The 19702-nt window shown below is 41.2% G+C and overlaps 1 protein-coding gene across 3 annotated transcripts in view; it reads left to right on the forward strand.

Moving 5' to 3' along the window:
* ccdc186 (coiled-coil domain-containing protein 186) overlaps positions 1-19702 on the forward strand; it is a 126669-nt gene that overhangs the window by 19823 nt on the left and 87144 nt on the right. For all 3 annotated transcript variants that reach the window (XM_087998868.1, XM_043712787.2, XM_043712789.2), the window contains exon 2: positions 9434-10157. In XM_087998868.1, coding sequence (XP_087854994.1) covers positions 9457-10157 — 701 coding nt within the window. In that variant the 5' untranslated portion in view covers positions 9434-9456. The remainder of the gene's footprint in view (positions 1-9433; positions 10158-19702) is intronic.

Genomic DNA, 19702 nt, shown 5'->3' on the forward strand with positions numbered 1-19702 from the left:
GGCATGAGCCCTTCTTCAGGAAGGGCTCATGCCCGAAACGTCAGTTCTCCTGCTCCTTGGATGCTGCCTGACCTGCTGCGCTTTTCCAGCAACACATTTTCAGCTCTGATCGCCAGCATCTGCAGTCCTCACTTTCTCCTAATTCTTTCCTCACCCCAGGATGATCCTGGATTAGTGAACTCATTTTAGCAGAAAATTGCAGGGCTTGTTGGTGTTTTACATAATCCAACCTGATCTTGTGATTAATGGCTAATATCAGGCTCCATCATGGCTGTTGATGTCCATGCTCCTTGGTGAGGATTTGGAGAGGAAATTGTTCCAGAGCAGACAGAAGCAGGTAGGGTGTGAAGGGAAAAAGTGATGTGGGTGGAGAGTGACGAAGGAAGTGGCCAGAGATGGCCTGATCCACAATTGACACAATGGAACAGTGAAATCTCATGGCATGAATGATAAAGGGTTAGCAATGAACATGCATTACAGATATCTCAGAAGGTGAGAACTCTGAGACATCATGATGTTAATTAGAATCCCTACTGTGTGGAAACAGGCCCTTCGGCTCCAAATCCACACCGACCTTTTGAAGAGTAACCCACCCATACCCATTCCCCTATCCTATATTTATCCCTGAATAATCCACCTAACCTACACATCCTAAATACTATTGGCAATTTAGCATAGCCAATTCACCGACCCTGCAGATCTTTGGACTGTGGGAGGAAACCTACAGCAAACACGGGGAGAATGTGCAAACTCCACACAGACAGTTGCCCAAGGCTGGAATCGAACTTGGGTGCCTGGGGCTAACCACTGAGCCACCGTGCTGCCCCATTCACTAAAATAGAGTTTCAAGTTACTGAGATTGAGATGTTTAATGCAGAAGTGAGGTGAGGAAAGCTGTGAAGAATACTCTACTCTGAAAACTTTTTTGGCACTTCATTAATGGTGAAGTATAGCCATCATAAATGGAAAAAACTGGGCAGAACAAGCTGAAATGCTTGGAAAGAAAGGTACCACAAGACTAGAAGGAAAAAGATATGACTTGATGATAAGAACTGTACTCTTGCTGTTAGAGTCTGGGTGGGGGAAATACTACAAGATGGAGGAGCTATTTTTGGGAAATGAAGTTATGACTCCCTCAACAATGTTTTATAAAGCCATGACCATGCAATTTGCTGTAAGAAGCCAATGGATGGTGAGGGCCTTATTCGCAATTAAATGGGTATTATGAAAGGAGTGCTGTTGGTAACTGATTTGCTAGCAGCATTACAGAGATCAGCACATGGGATGGTGAGTTGTATATGAAGGAAGGTGACAAGATCGGCCTCAGAAGGTGCAATGGGGAAAAAGTTGGCTGCAGCGGAGTTGGATTGTCACTTGTTTAGGGGCAGCACAGAGTGCCTCATTGACCGTCTTGATGCCAAAAGAGGCAGAACACAATTATATAAGAAATAGGAACAGGGCAAGGCCATTCAATCCTTCAGGCCATTCAATAGGATTGTGGCTGATCTGATGTTCCTGGCATCCACTTTTTGCCCTTTACCAGCATCCCTTGATTCCTCTACTAGTCAAGAATCTATCTATCTATCTCCACCTTAAAACGACAAAGTTGTTCAACCCTTTAAGAGAAGAAATTCCTTCTCATCTTAGTCTTAAATTGGTGTCCCTTTGACCAGGAGGGGCACAATTTCAGAACATAGACTCTACCGTTCGGGAAACCATCTGTTCAGAATTTACTCTGTCAAGCCCCCTTAAAAATCCAGTATGTTTCAATGAGATGACCTCTCTTTCTTCTAATATCCAGTGAGTAAGTGATTGCAACAAGGTCAGCCAGGTGGACATCAGAATGAGTTGCTTAACTGCGGTTCTTAATCTGGTCTAATCAGGGAGTCCTGACTGTAGATATTTTGTTCACTCCGAGCTGGATGTGAGGAAGCTGGATCAGTGTCAAGAATTTTCCATGTGGAAATAAAGGGTGACTTGGAGAAGGGATACTGCCTCTGTGGAGCTATTTCACCGTCTATATTGGGGATCATCCTAGTGTGCTGCTCCCAATGATTGGGAACAAAAAAGGTCACATGACAGCAGATATGATCTCACAGCCCCTTGTACTGTTGCAGTAAGACTTCCCTACTGTCATAGTCCAACCCCCTTGAAATAAGGGCCAATAGTCCATCAGTTCTGATTACCTGCTGTTCCTGCGGGCTAGCTGTGTATTTTGTGCACAAGTACACCCAAGTCCTTGTCCCTTTGTGTTGTTGCTCTCTGTAGTTTCTCTCCATTTTAAATAATATTCTATTCTTTTATCCTCCCTTCCAAAGTGAATAACTTCGTTTTCCCATATTATACTCCATTGTTCAAACTCTTGTCCAATTAACCTATTAATATCTGTTAACTATTTGCATCCTTCTTGCAACCTATCCTTTGACCTATTTTTGAGTCATCTGCAAATTTAGTTGCAGTACATTTGATTCCTTCTAAGTCATAATATATTGTAAACAGTTGTGGTCCCAGTCCTGTTACATTGGAATCCCTCTGTTACAGGTTGCCAACCTGAAAAGAATCCCTTATCGTCATCCGCTGTTTCCTGCTCATAAACCAATTCTCTGTCCATGCCAGTATACTGCCTTGAATGTGATGGGCTGTTACGACGTAACCTTTTTTGAGTACCCTTGTTGAACATCTTCTGGAAATCCAAATACGACACATTTTGGTTCTCCTCAATCCACTCTGGTTGAGATTTCCTCAGAACTCTAATAGAAAAAGCGTGTGCCATTAAGTTTTCACAAAGCCACGTAGATTCTGCTTGATTAGATTATGATTTTCTAAACATGTTGCTATTCCTTAATTAATTCCAGTATTTTTCCCACAATAGATATTGGGCTAATTGCTCTGTAGTTATCCACTTTTTGCTTCTGTACCCTGTGACCAGGAGCGCCACACTGGCAGTTTTTTTCCCCCCAATTATCTGGTACTTCTCCAGAATCCAACAATTTTTGAAAAATTATAACCAATATTTCCATAGCTTTAATTTTAGGATCCCAAATGCCAACCAACAGGACCAAGGCATTTAAGTGCGTTTATTCCCAATAGTTTGACTGGTAGTTGAGACTTCTTTTGTGGTTGTGGTAGTATTTAATTCCTCCCCTGTTCTTTAGTATTAATGGAATGTTTAAAGTATTTTTCACCATTAAAAACAGATGCAAAATATTTGTTTAACTGTTCTGCCATTTCCTTGGTTCCCCATGAATATCTCTGCACATTGAATTTCGAAGTGGCCTATGTTGTTTGACCTGTCTCTTTGGAAGTTTGTCTGGGAGCTGGGACATGAGCCTGGGATGGTGATGACAGGAGAGGTGAATCTAGGATTAGCAAATGGAAAGAAGTTGAGAGGAGAAAAAATGGAAGTAGAAATAATTTGGTTTCTGCCTGGAGCAGAAACCAAAATACCAACAATAGTTATGAGCAGTTATTTGGTTACAGACTTGCTCGGAGAATGTGAGCAGTGAAGAGGGAGGCTAGCGTTGAAGTGAGAGATCCTTTGGTGGGATAAATGAGTGCCATTCCCTTATCACTTTATAAATTTGGAAAAGTTGAGAAATGTTTGAAGGTCAGGGTATCAGAACAAGTACAGGTGAAAACATTTCATTAGGAATAAAGGCCTGGTGATAAGTACATCCTGTTGTAGGGTAGAAAAAGATCTGATCACTGAGAAGCCAGAAGATGTGGATGAAGTATTTTGACCCAGAAGCATGTAATTCTCGACAGAATCCAGACGGCAGCTAAAGCGACAAAACCGGTAGAACCACTTGGCCAGTCACAGGTTCAGAATGCAATAACAATAAGGAGGGAAGGGCTGTCAGTTGATTTGTTACTTTAAATTTCACTCTGTGCTGAAGGTCAGAGACACAGCAATTGAGTCTTAGGCAATGAAGTGCAGAAGAATTGTGTTCCTGTTGAGAAGAGTTTGAAAGCCATATTTAAGAAAAGCCAAGATTCGATGTGATTTAGGAGGAGGGAGGACAGATGATGAACACTTAGCTTGTTCAAAGTTTGGGAGAAGATTTGTAGCTCGGGTGCTCGTTGTTGTTGTGGTTCTGTTCACCGAGCTGGGAATTTGTGTTGCAGACATTTCGTCCCCTGTCTAGGTGACATCCTCAGTGCTTGGGAGCCTCCTGTGAAGCGCTTCTGTGATCTTTCCTCCGGCATTTGTAGTGATTTGTTTCTGCCGCTTCCGGTTGTCAGTTCCAGCTGACCGCTAGAGCGGTCGGTATATTGAGTCCAGGTCGATGTGCTTATTATTGAATCTCTGGATCATCCACAGATTCAATCAATAAGCACATCGACCTGGACCCAATATACAGCCACTGCAGCGGATAGCTGGAACTGACACCCGGAAGCGGCAGAAACAAATCACTATAAATGCCGGAGGAAAGATCACAGAAGCGCTTCACAGGAGGCTCCCAAGCACTGAGGATGTCACCTAGACAGGGGACGAAACGTCTGCAACACAAATTCCCAGCTCGGTGAACAGAACCACAACAACTTAGCTTGTAGCTAAGGCAAATGGGAGAGATTTGGGAAGATTAACTATGGTTGGGCCGAAAAAGAAGTTCCTTGAAGCTGAGTTTTGTCTACGAAAGGTTTCAATACAGAGGAACCTCGATTATCCGAATAAGATGGGTAGGCACTACCTTTTCAGATAATTGGTTATTCGGTTAATTGATTTCTTTTGGGTCTCTGAGTTTTCTGTGAAGACTGCTCCCCAGTCAGGAGACTAGGCAGCAGCACACCGTGCATGAGCCCCCGCTTCCCAACACCCACAGGACTGGTCAGCCAGACTAGACACCAAAGTAAGACTGCTGCTGCCTTTGTGGGGTAAGTCTCCAAATAACGCATACAGTCTCACACATGTTTTCACTGCAACTTTTTGATAGGTTCCGCTTTTGCCCTGTACAGGACAGTGTTGGAGAGATTACCTAGGGGAAGGGTGGGGGAGGAGTTTAAGGTGCACCCCTGTGTCGAACTCCAGGAAAGTGTAGTGGGGGAGAGAGAGAGGGCAGGAGGTCAGTCCTTTACTGTCCAGGATTGTTCTTGGCAGTATTTCAGTGAGCCGAGTTTGTTTTTAATCATTGATTGCGTCTTTTGTTTACAGGTACAGAGTTGAAACGGCTATTTGACATAATGTTTCTATCAGGACCTTGATATCATCTTCGGGTAATCTCAAATTCGGATAATCGAGGTTCCTCTGTGCATTGAAAAGCTTCCTAACTCTTGCATCTAACCATTCTGCAATTGAATGTATTGTAGACTTAATCAAATGGATTAATTTCATCATTCTGTTGAGGAATATGGTTACTCTGCATTTCTGTCAAGTAGAAGAATATAATTCTTTTTCACTAATAATCAACTGAACAAAGCAAATGTTGAGTGTTTCAAACATGTCAGAAACTTGAAAGATATTAGAATTCAGCATTTCCCATTCTGATACACTTTGAAGAATCTGAATGAAAAATAACCTGTTCTCTTAAGAGCCCTGGTAAGCTAGCACATCTCGGTAAAAACAAGGACTGCCGATGCTGAAGGGCTTTTGCCCGAAACATTGATTTTTTTTTTTCCTGCTCCGCGGATGCTGCCTGACCTGCTCTGCCTTTCCAGCACCACTCTAATCTAAGCTAGCACATCTCCCTGAGTCAAGATGTGAAACCAGTGCTGCTTAGTTGAACAAGCCTGCTGATTTTGTGGCTGCTTATTGATAAATAAGTGGAAATAGATTATTTGTTTACTCCAAAATGAAACTCACATAATACTACACTGTTAAAATGTCCTGCTATGACTTTTGAGGAATGACAACAAATGTTGCATAAGCTGTTGAAAAATTAGTTCAAATATAATCAATCTATAATTGTTGTTAAATGTGCTTTTAGCATTTTTAACTGGGAGTACCAAATTTTGTGGAGGAGTACATACAAAGCTGAAACAATTGAAACTGCAATGTATTCGTGTTTCGCATGTTTTTTTGGGGTGATGTCAGGGTGGAGGTTGTTAATTTACATTGTGAACAGCTGAAGGTGTTTGAGAATATTTCACCCTGTTGGTAATGAATTTCTTTTTGTACTTTTAACTATTCTTTCTTTGAGCATTTTTAAAATCCTGATGCCATTTTAATTTCTTGACATTTTGATTTCTAATATGAGAAAAATTATACAAGAAAAATGGTAGGTTACATTTTATTTTCAGTCAATTCCCCCATTAATTTGGACCATGACCGACAATTCCGTTTCGTTGTCTCTTCTCCATATCCCTTCATAACGGTTGCCTGTCTGACAAAGTTTTATTTGTCATGACCTGCAGCACTCTAAGCAAAGAGTTCCTGTTTCCTACAACCATTTTCATGAAATAGAATAAAACTTGATTTCACTCTAAGTTTACATATGTTTAATTGTTTGACATCTTTGTATGTACTGTACCAAAAAGAGTTTCCATGACCCTCAAACCAAGTGTATGCAATTCACTTTAACATTTTATCCTTTGGGGCCTGGTGAATTCTGCATTGTACCTTCTTCAAGACCATGAGAGTTTTCCAGAGAGCTCAAAACTGACTACAAGTGAAATCTGAGGAAGGTATTCCTGAAGCTTTACTTTGCCAATTCAACCTTTTTCACCTAAAACCACTCGCCCATTAACTTTGTTTGGTAGGCCTTCAGAGATGTATACTGAAAGTTAGTTTTATGTAATTGACATCTAAATGTTACACTGCCAAGCTCCCAACCTTTAAAATACTGAAACAAACAAAACAGATTTTGCCAGAGAAATGAAGGTCTGTTAGTACCTGTGGAGAGTAAACAAAAGTTTTGAGTCCAGTAAGTCCTCTTCAGAAAGACAACTAGTATTTCTTTTTCTGATTTAAAGTAAATGGCTTGCACTTCCTTTATAAAGTTAAAAATCACACAACACCAGGTTATAGTCCAACAGGTTTAATTGGAAGCACACTAGCTTTCGGAGCGACGCTCCTTCATCAGGTGATTGTCAATCACCTGATGAAGGAGCATCGCTCCGAAAGCTAGTGTGCTTCCAATTAAACCTTTTGGACTATAACCTGGTGTTGTGAGATTTTTAACTTTGTACACTCCAGTCCAACACCGGCATCTCCGAATCATGACTTCCTTTATAGACTTCTACTGCCATGTTTTGCCCACTCATTGATCTTTGCACATCCCCTCATAACTTAGAGTTTCTTATTTGGCTTCTTAGTCAAACGCACACTCGAATATGCAACTCTTTGTTCCTTTGTCAGAGTTATTTGCAGTTAAAATGAAAATCTTGACACCAATGGAGATTCGCAAAGAAACATCTCTTGTCCCATCCTGCCAATCAGAAACACTACCTTAATCACAACTCTATCTCATACCTCTCAACCAATTGCTATTCCCTATCACAACATTATTTCCAAATCCTTAATTGATAATCGGTTATGTAAGTTGTTATCAAATGCCTTCTGAACATTTGATTTTTGACAAAAGTCATTGATATACTCATATCCACCCTTCCAGTAAACACTTCGACCGGTTGGATTGGTCAGACGTAAGTCATTGCATTAGTAATTCAAGCGAACACTTGTTGTTTGGCTCATACATATTTAAACCCTCAGTCATTCTGTCTCTGTTGATAGATTCTATCAATTGACAGGGTTCTGGTTAACTATTTAAGGGTGGAGGGATTAAAGTGATGTATTGAAATTGTAATCTTCCTAATCTTGTAGGTACACTTGAATGTGGGGAAAAAAGAATGCACATTCAGTGTCCTTTTATTTATTTTAATATCTTGGAGTAGGAACCATTAGGTCCTCAAGATATACCTTAGGTCTCATTTTTTTTCCCCTTTTTTCAATTACCTTGAAGCCATAGAGGAGTTCTCCTCGATCTTATTCCGTTCCCTTGTCACTGATGTTTATCATCTTCCTTCCTTCAAATTAGTAGATAATTTCTTTATTGTCCATTCATAGTATTTTAATATATTCTTTAATAATCTCATGCCCTGTTGAGTGCATCAATTGAATTTGTCTCCAGCAGTGTGTTTGAGATCATAATGGCTTGCCAAATGAAAGCGTTTAATCAGGCAACATATCTGCTGCTTCTACAAATTACCTTTTTTATCTGTTTCCACTCATGGTTGATCCTTTTTTTATGAGGGCTAACTTTTTCTTCCTCTTGATACTGTCCTCTTAAATTTGACCATGTTTACTAATGACTCAAGTGCAGCCTTTGCTACTTTAGGCTATATATTAGAATTTTTGTGGAAGCAGGCCATTCAGCCCATTGAGTCCACACTGACCCTCCAAAGAGCATCCCACCCAGACCCAACCCTCTACCCCATCCCTGTAACCTTGCATTTCCCATAGCTAATCCACCTAACTTGCACAACCCTGGACACAATGGGCAATCTCGCATGGCCAAACCACTTAACCAGGATATCCTCCTGCTGCCCGAAGGACATAAATTCCCCAGCTGCCATGATGAAAATTTGAATTCCCATTTCCAGGTCATGAGCAAGGCCCTGAAATTCTTAACCCATTGCCATATATGCTACACTATTATACCTTGTCAGTGAGATGTTTGGAAAAGTTCAATCATCAAGCATGTTTAGAGTGACCAGATTTTTGAATACTGAATACTGATTTCTGAAAGTTGGGCTGAATGTCCCTACTCCTGTTCCCATGAGATCCCCTTTTTGTGTAGCCTGGTGTTTAGAAATACTGCTGTAAAATTCTTTGAGATAGTGCCTTCGGCATGGTGAAACTATGTAAATACAAGTTTGTTCCTTTTTAATCTATTATGTGCAATATCTTTAAACTATTGGTGTGGATTCAAGTGAAGGAGATTTTTGAACATTTCTTTCCTAGACTTGGGTCATTTTTGGACTGACTAACAATTAATTGTGTTAAGTGACTCAAATGTTTCAGTTTTCTTAACTGTTGAATGATACAAATCCTTTTGGAGAAAAAAGTATACATGTTCTTATGATCCTAATGTTATCAGCCTGTGTTTGATTGAGGCTCTGGGTTAGGTATCAGTAAAACAGTCATGTCCACTTGCAGGCTGTGGTGAAGGTGGTGGGATGGGGCAGGGTATGGTGTGGGGAAGCTGGCTAGCTGAGGGCAGGGGGCTGTTCCTCATTGTCATTTAAGAGCCTCCAACATGCCTTTATAAATAGAAAAGTCGGAGCTTATTATTTAACAATTTATAAAATATATCTTATAGATATTGCAGTCATTGTGCCTGAAACAATTTATTGTGAAATACATTAATTTTTTTGGAATTTATTATGTCATGGAGAAAGCAGCTGTGTGGGCTTTGACCTTTCATTTTCAATATGTTACTTAGTGTTCATGTGTGATTTTACCATTTCATCATGTCTTTTGATTTTATTGTTGCAGGATAAATATTTGGATGACTGAGAATGGAACAAGATCTAAGTGAGCAGGTTTCTCCGCAGGTCAATGAACAGCTGTCGTGCAGCGATGATAATAAAAAAAATTTGTTGATTGACAATTCCACAAGTGATGCAGCAGAAACAAACACATTCAATAACACATGTCATGAATCAGAAACTGATTCAAAAGTCAAAGTACTGAGAGTGGATATAAGTACAAAAGATGAAGTTGAAACTGCTGAGGTAGAATTGAAGACGCCAGAGGTTGAACAGAATATGAATAATGTGACAGACCATGGTGGAAGTGGAGAACCTTGTGCTTTAATTGCATTTAAAACTGATACAGGAAAAGAATCAGAAATTGGGTCAGAGGATGCTGACTGTACAGAATTGAGTAGATTTGTCAATCAAAAATACAGTCCTACATCAGAGACATCAAAACAGACAGATCCTATTAATTGGACCAAATGCACATCATCCCCCTCTAACAAATTTGAATCTGAAAGTCCCTTTGATACAAAAGTAACCAAGGACCTGATGTCCAGGATGGAGCAAGAATCCTCTCAGGATGCATTGTTGGATGAGCTAGAATCAGAGTTCAACATGTTTTCAACAGAATCCTCCGTGAGCTGCAGTTTACCCAATGGAATTACAAAAGAAAACAGTGCCGTAATCATGTTGAATGAGTCCATACAAAGTAAATTTCTTCAAGAAAAGAAAATAAACAAGTAAGTTTTTAAAAGTATGGTAACCATGTTGAGAATAGTTTATAGTTACGTTGATGTGAGTGAGATATTGTACACCGCCGCCCCCCTGCCATTTTATAGAACTGCAGATGCTGGGTATGGACGTATTTAATAACAGGTCCTTTCTAATAAAATGCAGTGAATCTTTGCCTACCTAATATCCAAACAATGGTAGCAATTTCAAGGGAAAAATGTTGTCAACACAATTGTTATTAGAACACATCTAGTGAGATTTCTATTGATTCAGAAAATAGATGGAGAAAACCACTGATATTGTGATGAAATGTAAATATTTCTCTCTGGGTTTTGTTGACAGGCTTAACAGTGATTGATTTATTTATAAACTGGTTAAAAACCAAATCTGAAAATAAAAAGTTGCTACAGGAAAATTTCAAAAATCCTACAAGTTCACAATGTCCTTTTGGGAAGAAAAGTTGTCGTCTTTACTGATGGGACCAATATGAGATTCCTGTCTTGGACTGACATGGTAGTTCTTTGACCCCCTCTCAAGTGAAGTAAGCCTCATGACCCACTTGTGGTTCAAGAATGCCTATCACTACCACGTAATGGCATATAGAGTCATAGAGATGTACAGCATGGAAACAGACCTGTCCATGCCGACCAGATATCCCAACCCAATCGAGTCCTACCTGCCAGCACAAGGCCCATATCCCTCCAAACCCTTGCTATTCATGTACCCATCCAGATGCCTTTTAAGTGTTGCAATTGTACCAGCCTCCACCACATCCTCTGGCAGCTCATTCCATACATGTACCAACTTCTGTGTGAAAACGTTGCCCCTTATGTCTCTTTTATATCTTTCCCCTCTCTCACCCTAAACCTATGCCCTCTAGTTCTAGACTCCCCGACCCCAGGGAAAAGACTTTTGTCTATTTATGCTATCCGACTACACCTCCAATTTTGGTTTTATCTGCAAAGTTACTACCTGTACCTCTTATGCTCGCATCCAAATCTATAATGTAAATGACAAAAAGTAGAGGACCCAGCACCGATCCTTGTGGCACTCCACTGGTCACAGACCTCCAGTCTGAAAATCACCCCTCCACCACCACCCTTTGTCTTCTACCTTTAAGCCAGTTCTGTATCCAAATGGCTAGTTCTCCCTGAATTCCGTGTGATCTAACCTTGCTAATCAGTCTCCCATGGGGAAACCTTGTCGAACGCCTTATTGAAGTCCACATAGATCACATCTACAGCTCTGTCGTCATCAATCCTCTTTTTGTTACTTCTTCAAAAAACTCAATCAAGTTTGTGAGACATGATTTCCCATGCACAAAGCCATGCTGACGATCTGTAATAAGTCCTTGCCTTTCCGAATGCTTGTGCATCCTGTCCCTTAGGATTCCCTCCAACAACTTGCCCACCACCGAGGTCAGGCTCACTGGTCTATAGTTCCCTGGTTTGTCCTTACCACCTTCTTAAACAGTGGCACCACATTAGCCAAACTCCAGTCTTCCGGCACCTCACCTGTGACTATCGATGATACTGATATCTCAGCAAGAGGCCCGGCAATCACCTCTCTAGCTTCCCACAGAGTTCTCGAGTACACCTGATCATGTGCTGGGGATTTATCCACCTTTATGCGTTTCAAGACATCCAGCACTTCCTCATGTGTAATATGGACATTTTGCAAGGTGTCACCATCTATTTCCCTACAGTCTATATCTTCCATATCCTTTTCCACAGTAAATACTGATGCAAAATACTCATTTATATCTCCCCCATTTTCTGTGGCTCCACAAAAAGGCCGCCTTGCTGATCTTTGAGGGGCCCTATTCTCTCCCTAGTTACCCTTTTGTCCTTAATGTATTTGCCAAAGCGATCTCATGTCCCCTTTTTGCCTTCCTGATTTCCCTCTTAAGTATACTCCTACTTCGTTTATACTCTTCTAAGGATTCACTCAATCTATCCTGACATATGCTTCCTTCTTTTTCTTAACTAAACCCTCAATTTCTTTAGTCATCCAGCATTCCCTACACCACCTACCAGCCTTTCTTTTCACCCTAACAGGAATATACTTTCTCTGGATTCTCGTTATCTCATTCCTGAAGACCTCCCATTTTCCAGCTGTCCCTTTACCTGTGAACATCTGTCCCCAATCAGCTTTTGAAAGTTCTTGCCTAATACCTTCTCCAATTTAGAACTTCAACTTTTAGATCTGGAATATCCTTTTTCTGTCACTATTTTAAATCTAATAGAATTATGGTCGCTGGCCCCAAAGTGCTCCCCACTGACACCTCGGTCACCTGCCCTGCCTTGTTTCATAAGAGTAGGTCATCATTAAAATCCCCTACCATAACCACCCTATTATTCTTTCAGATAGCTGAGATCTCCGTACAAGTTTGTTTCTCAATTTCCCTCTGACTTTTAGGGGGTCTATAATACAATCCCAATCACATGATCATCCCTTTCTTATTTCACAGTTCAACCCAAATAACTTTCCTGAATGTAGTTCCAGGAATATCTTCCCTCAGCACAGCTGTTATGCTATTCCTTATCAAAAACGCCACTCCCCCTCCTCTCTTGCCTCCCTTTCTATCCTTCCTGTAGTATTTGTATCATCTATGGGAATGAAAAATGCTGGCATTCGTAGCACTGTCCTCATTTTAACAATGATTGAACGAAATACAAGTTGTAGATTTTGCAATAGTAGCAGTAACAGAAAAGATACTACTTTACAATTTGGAGATTTTGCAAATTCTGTGAAACTAGACAAGAAGAGTTATTCCTGATCAGAACAAACTTGATGATTTGCTGCAAACCTTCCATGAAGTATTCTACCATGCTGCTGTCTAATTCTTCCCAAAGTATCGCTGATTTGGAGTATGTTGAGCAATAGTGTTTTTGAAATATTTGAATACAAATTAGAAATAAGTTTCTCAAACACTGGAGGTGTGATATCAAACATGCAGTGAAGTTTATAACTGAATTGGCTGACTTGACCTCTCCCATGAACAAATTAATATATTTTAAGTCCTTTGTGAATAATGTGAACTTCGTAACTATTGAAGTTAGTTTGTAGGATTTTAGATTGTGGAGATGGTATGTAATTTGGGTTCAGTGGAAGAAAACTTGGAGTTTGTGGAATTTATTAGCCAACTGCTGGAAATATACTGAAAACAAGAAGTGCTGGAGATCACAGCAGGTCAGACAGCATCCATGGAGAGAGGGCAAGCTAACTTTTTTTGAATTTAGAATCTAAACATTGGCTTGCTCTCCCTATATGGATGCTGCCTGACATGCTGTGATCACCAGCATTTGTTGTTTTCAGTACAGATTCCAGCTCTGCAATAATTTTGCTCCAGCTGGGAAATATACAATGTGCTACTTAATCTGTAACTCGAATAGATTTATAGTGAGACCCTTGAAGGTTTACATACATGCTAGAAAAGGGAAACTGGGAGAAATTATTTTGTGTTCAGAACAACAAGGTGAGTGGTTCCCTAGTTGATACAATTGGCTAGAAGAGAGGAAGCAGCAGTCGGTGGAATGATCCATGGTTGGGAGTCCACTGAATGTAGTGCTCCTAGAATTGGTGTTGAGGTCTCCACTGCTGATTTGTATTCAAGTTGATTTTAAAAATGTAATTCATAAATATGTTAAATGCTGAACCCTTGACGGAAAGGGCGTTAAGTAAGGTAGCAAGAAATTGAGATCTGAGAAACTATTTCAGGGGGAGCAGAACAATGGGAGATGAAGTACTTGGCAGTCCTACAGTTGCCACAGAATTCACAAATAAAGGGAGAAATAAGAGATGGTCGTTATATCATTCTGAGACCAATCCGGTGTATCAGATGGCCAAAAGAGGACCTCACCCAGTGTTTGACTACTAAATGGTACATACATTAGATTATCTAAGTTAAAAATCACACAACACCAGGTTATAGTCCAACAGGTGTAATTGGAAGCACACTAGCTTTCGGAGCGACGCTCCTTCATCAGGTGATTGTGGAGGGCTCGATCGTAACACAGAATTTATAGCAAAAATTTGCAGTGTGATGTAACTGAAATTATGCATTGAAGAATTGATTGTCTGTTAAGCCTTTCATCTGTTAGAATACAAAAAGTGAAATAACAGAGTTTTACATAAATTCATGCAGTTTTTGAGCTCAGAGTTCGACATGAATCTATGTGGTTTTTGAGCAAAGTGCAATGTAACTTTGTACCAAAAAAATTCACCACACACAAAGTTACATTGCACTTTGCTCAAAAACCACATAGATTCATGTCGAGCTCTGAGCTCAAAAACTGCATGAATTTATGTAAAACTCTGATATTTCACTTTTTAGATTGGAATCAATCTAAACATCAGGTCATAGACAGACAACACAGGGGGCTAACACTTTCAACACATTGTCTAGCTATCACCATTGTTAACAGCTAACCTGAGAATGCAACTTTTTAAAAAAAAAGGGTTTTGTGATTTACACATGAAAGAAGTGAAACTATCACTGTATTCTAACAGATGAAAGGCTTAACAGACAATCAATTCTTCAATGCATAATTTCAGTTACATCACACTGCAAATTTTTGCTATAAATTCTGTGTTACGATCGAGCCCTCCACTATCACCTGATGAAGGAGCGTCGCTCCGAAAGCTAGTGTGCTTCCAATTAAACCTGTTGGACTATAACCTGGTGTTGTGTGATTTTTAACTTTGTACACCCCAGTCCAACACCGGCATCTCCGAATCATAGATTATCTAAGTACACATTCCAAATGTAAATTCAGCTAATTTTGTTGGAGCCTCCGAGATTTTAAATTGAACTCTCACACCGTGAATTAAACTGTCATTTATCAAATCTAATAGCAACTACTCAGTAAAATTACTGTGTTTGAACAGGAAACAAAATTAATTGTTTAAAGCGAGTAATTTATCACTTAGACAAATAGGCACGTAACAATTACAGTTGTTTACATGTTAAATTCACCAGGATTCCTTCTAACAGTATCTTCAAAACTCTCAATCTCTCTCTATAGATGGTGCAGGAGGGAGGGCTTCAGGTATGTGGATCATTGGGGAAGGTGGGACCTGCACAAGAAGGAAGGGTTGGACATGAACTGGAGGGGCACCAATATCCTGGGTGCAACGTGTGCCAGAGCTGTTTGGGAGGATTTAAACTAGATTGGCAGGGATGTGGGAATCTGAGCTATTGATCAGATGTTGGAGTAGGTAGTGAACAGCCAGATAGTGTGCAGAGAGTCTGAGGAGGGATAGGCACTTGATAGGGCAAAGGTGTGCAGTCAGTGTGATGGATTGAAGAGTTTCTATTTTAATGCAGGAAGTGTTCGGAATAAAGGTGACAAACTCTGAGCATGCATCAGCACTTGGAACTATAGTGTTGTGGCTGTTGCGGAGATTTTGATATCACAGGGGTAGTATCACAACTGCAGGAAGAGAGGTCAGCAAGGAGGGTTTATACAATAGATAATAGGTGCAGGAGTAGGCCATTCTGCCCTTCGAGTCTGCACCACCATTCAATATGATCATGACTGATCATCCTTAATCAGTATCCTGTTCCTGCCTTATCTCCATAACTCTTGATTCCACAATTTCTGATTTCCCAACAGAGTCAGTATGGGTGGAAATCAGAAACAGGAAAGGAGCAGTCACTTTATTGGGAGTTTTCTATCGACCACCACCCCGCCCAATGGCAACGGAGACACAGAAGAGCAGACTGGGAGACAGATTTTGGAAAGGTGCAGAAATAACAGGGTTGTTAACATGGGTGACTTTAACTTCCTTTATATTGATTGGAATCTCCTTAGTGTGTATAGTTTGGATGGAGCAATTTTTGTCAGGAAGGGTTCTTGACTCAATATGTAGATAGGCCGACTAGAGGGGAGGCCATATTGGATTTGGAGCTTGACAATGAACCATGCCAGGTGTCAGATCTCTCGGTGGGCTAGTGATCATAACTCCCTGACCTTAACTATACTCACGGAGATGGATAGGAGCAGATGGTATAGGAAGGCAGGAACTGGGGCACCTAAATTGAGAAGGATGTTCTCAGGGAAATGCCCAACAGAAATTTGGAGGTTGATTAGGAAGCACTTGCTGATAGTGCTGGACAAGTTTGTCCCACTGAGGCAAGGAACGGATAGTAAGTTGAAAGAATCTTAGATGACAAGGAATGTGGAACATCGAGTCATGAAGAAGAAGGAAGCTTACTTAAGGTTGAGGTGGCAAGGATCAGACAGGGTGTTAGAGGTAGCCAGGAAGCAACTGAAGAATGGACTTAGGAGAGCGAGAAGGGGGCATGAAAAAGCTTTAGCAGTTAGGATTAAGGAACATCCTAAGGCATTCCACGCTGATGCGAGGAACAAGAGGATGGCTGATTAGAGATAGTGGAGGGAACTTGTGCCTGGACGTGGAGGACGTAGGGGCACTACATTCAGTGGACCCCTTTAATGTATACATTGCTTCAGTATTTACTACTGAGAGGGAGCTTGTCATTTGTGAGGACAGCGTGAAGCAGACTGATGTACTAGAACAGGTTGATTTTAGGAAGGAAGATGTGTTCAAAAAGTTTGAAAAACATGAGGATGGATAAATACCCTGGGCCAGACAGGATATACCCAAGGTTACCACAGAGGTGCGGGAAGAGATTGTTGCATGTTTGGCAATGATCTTTGCATCCTCACTGTCTATTTGAGTAGTACCAGATGATTGGAGGGCAGCAAATGTTATTCCTTTGTTCAAGAAAGGGAATAGAGATAATCCTGAGAAGTACAGATCAGTCAGTCTTCGGTCAGTGGTTAGCAAAGTATTGGAGAGGATTCGAAGAGACAGGATTTATGCTTACTTGGAAAACTGTAGTTTGATTAGAGATAGTCAACTATGCTTTGTGAGGGGCCGGTCATGCCTTACAAACCTTATTGAATTCTTTGAGGATGTGACAAAACACATTGAAGGTTGAGCAGTGAATGTGAAATACATGGATTTTAGCAAGGCATTTGATCAGGTTCCCCATGGTAGGCTCATTCAGAACGCGAGGAGGCATGGAATACAGGGACATTTGACTGTCTGGATACAGAATTGGCTGGCCAATGGAAGATGGAAGGTGATAGTAGATGGAAAGTATTCAAGCTGGAGCTTGGTGACCAGTGGTGGTCCACAGGAATCTGTTCTGGACCCTCTCTATGATTTTTATGAATGACTTTGGATAAGGAAGTGGAAGGGTGGGTTAATAAGTTTGTCGATGACACGATGTTTGGTGGAGTTGTGGATGGTGTGGAGGGCTGTTGTAGATTGCAATCGGACATTGACAGGATGCAGAGCTGGTCTGATAAGTTGCAGATGGAGTTCAACCTGGAAAAGTGTGAAGTGATTCATTTTGTAAGGTCAAATTTGAATGCAGAACACTGGGTTAAAGGGAGGATTCTTAGCAATATGGAGGAACAGAAGGGATCTTGGGTTCCATGTCCATAGATCCCTCAAAGTTGCCACCCAAATTGGTAGGGTTATTAAGAAGGTGTATGGTGTGTTGGCTTTCATTAGCAGGGGAATTGACTTTAAGAGCTGAGAGGTTATGCTGCAGCTCTAAAAAGCCCTAGTTAGACCACATTTGGAATATTGTGTTCAGTTCTGGTCACCTCATTATAGGAAGGATATGGAAGCTTTGGAGAGGGTGCAGAGGAGATTTACCAGGATGCTGCCTGGACTGGAGGGCATGTCTTATGAAGAAAGATTGAGGGAGCTAAGGCTCTTCTCATTGGAGCAAAGAAGGATGAGAGTTAACTTGAAAGAGGTATACAAGATATTGAGAGGCATAGTTAGTGGTTAGTCAGAGACTTTCTTCCTTGGGGAAATGGATATCATAGAACATAGAACATAGAACATAGAAGAATACAGCGCAGTACAGGCCCTTGGGCCCTCGATGTTGCGCCGATCCAAGCCCACCTAAACTACACTAACCCACTATCCTCCATATACCTATCCAATGCCCTCTTAAATGCCCATAAAGAGGGAGAGTCCACCACTGTTACTGGCAGGGCATTCCATGAACTAACGACTCGCTGAGTGAAGAACCTACCCCTAACATCAGTCCTATATCTACTCCCCCTTAATTTAAAGCTATGCCCCCTTGTAATACCCGACTCAATACGCGGGAAAAGGTTCATACTGTCGACCCTATCTAACCCCCTAATCATCTTGTACACCTCAATCAAGTCACCCCTAAACCTTCTTTTCTCTAGTGAAAACAGCCCCAAGTGCCTCAGTCTTTCCTCATACGATTTTCCTTCCATACCAGGCAACATCCTGGTAAACCTCCTCTGCACCCGTTCCAATGCCTCCACATCCTTCCTATAGTATGGCGACCAAAACTGCACACAATATTCCAGATGCGGCCGTACCAGAGTCTTATACAACTGCATCATGACCTCAGGACTCCGGAACTCAATTCCTCTACCAATAAAAGCCAGTACGCCATATGCCTTCCTCACCGCACTATTTACCTGGGTGGCAACTTTCAGAGATCTGTGTACATGGACACCAAGATCCCTCTGCTCATCCACACTACCAAGTATCCGACCATTAGCCCAGTACCCCATCTTTTTGTTATTCTTCCCAAAATGAATCACCTCGCACTTAGCTACATTGAATTCCATCTGCCACCTTTCTGCCCAGCTCTGCAGCTTCTCTATATCCTGCTGTAACCTGCCACATGCTTCCTCACTGTCAACAACTCCTCCGACTTTCGTGTCATCCGCAAACTTGCTCACCCAACCTTCTAACCCCTCTTCCAGGTCATTTATAAAAATGACAAACAGCAATGGTCCCAAAACAGATCCTTGCGGAACACCGCTAGTGACGGCACTCCATGAAGAAACTTTGCCATCAACTACTACCCTCTGTCTTCTTCCATCCAGCCAATTCCTAATCCAAACCTCCAACTCACCCTCAATGCCATATCTCCGTATTTTCTGCAGTAGCCTACCATGGGGAACCTTATCAAACGCCTTACTAAAATCCATATATACCACATCTACCGCTTTCCCCTCATCAACCTCCTTCGTCACCTTTTCAAAGAATTCAATAAGGTTTGTGAGGCACGACTTGCCCTTCACAAAACCATGCTGACTATCCTTGATCACATTATTCCTATCTAGATGTGCATAAATCCTATCCCTTACAATTCTCTCTAAGACTTTGCCCACAACAGAAGTGAGACTCACTGGCCTATAGTTACTAGGGCTATCCCTACTCCCCTTTTTGAACAAGGGAACCACATTTGCTATCCTCCAGTCTTCTGGGACTACTCCTGTAGACAAAGAGGACATAAAAATCAAGGCCAATGGCTCTGCAATCTCCTCCCTTGCTTCCCAGAGAATCCTAGGATAAATGCCATCAGGCCCAGGGGACTTATCTATTTTCACCTTTTCCAGGATTTCCAACACCTCTTCTCTACATACCTCAAAGCCATCCATTCTACTTATTTGTGCCTCAGTATTCTCATCGACAACAATGCCCTGTTCCTGAGTGAATACTGAAGAAAAGTATT

The sequence above is a fragment of the Chiloscyllium plagiosum genome, unplaced genomic scaffold (genome assembly GCF_037043375.1).
Source record: "Chiloscyllium plagiosum isolate Xiang-an unplaced genomic scaffold, Cpla_swu_hap1 HiC_scaffold_22, whole genome shotgun sequence".
Lineage (NCBI taxonomy): Eukaryota > Metazoa > Chordata > Chondrichthyes > Orectolobiformes > Hemiscylliidae > Chiloscyllium > Chiloscyllium plagiosum.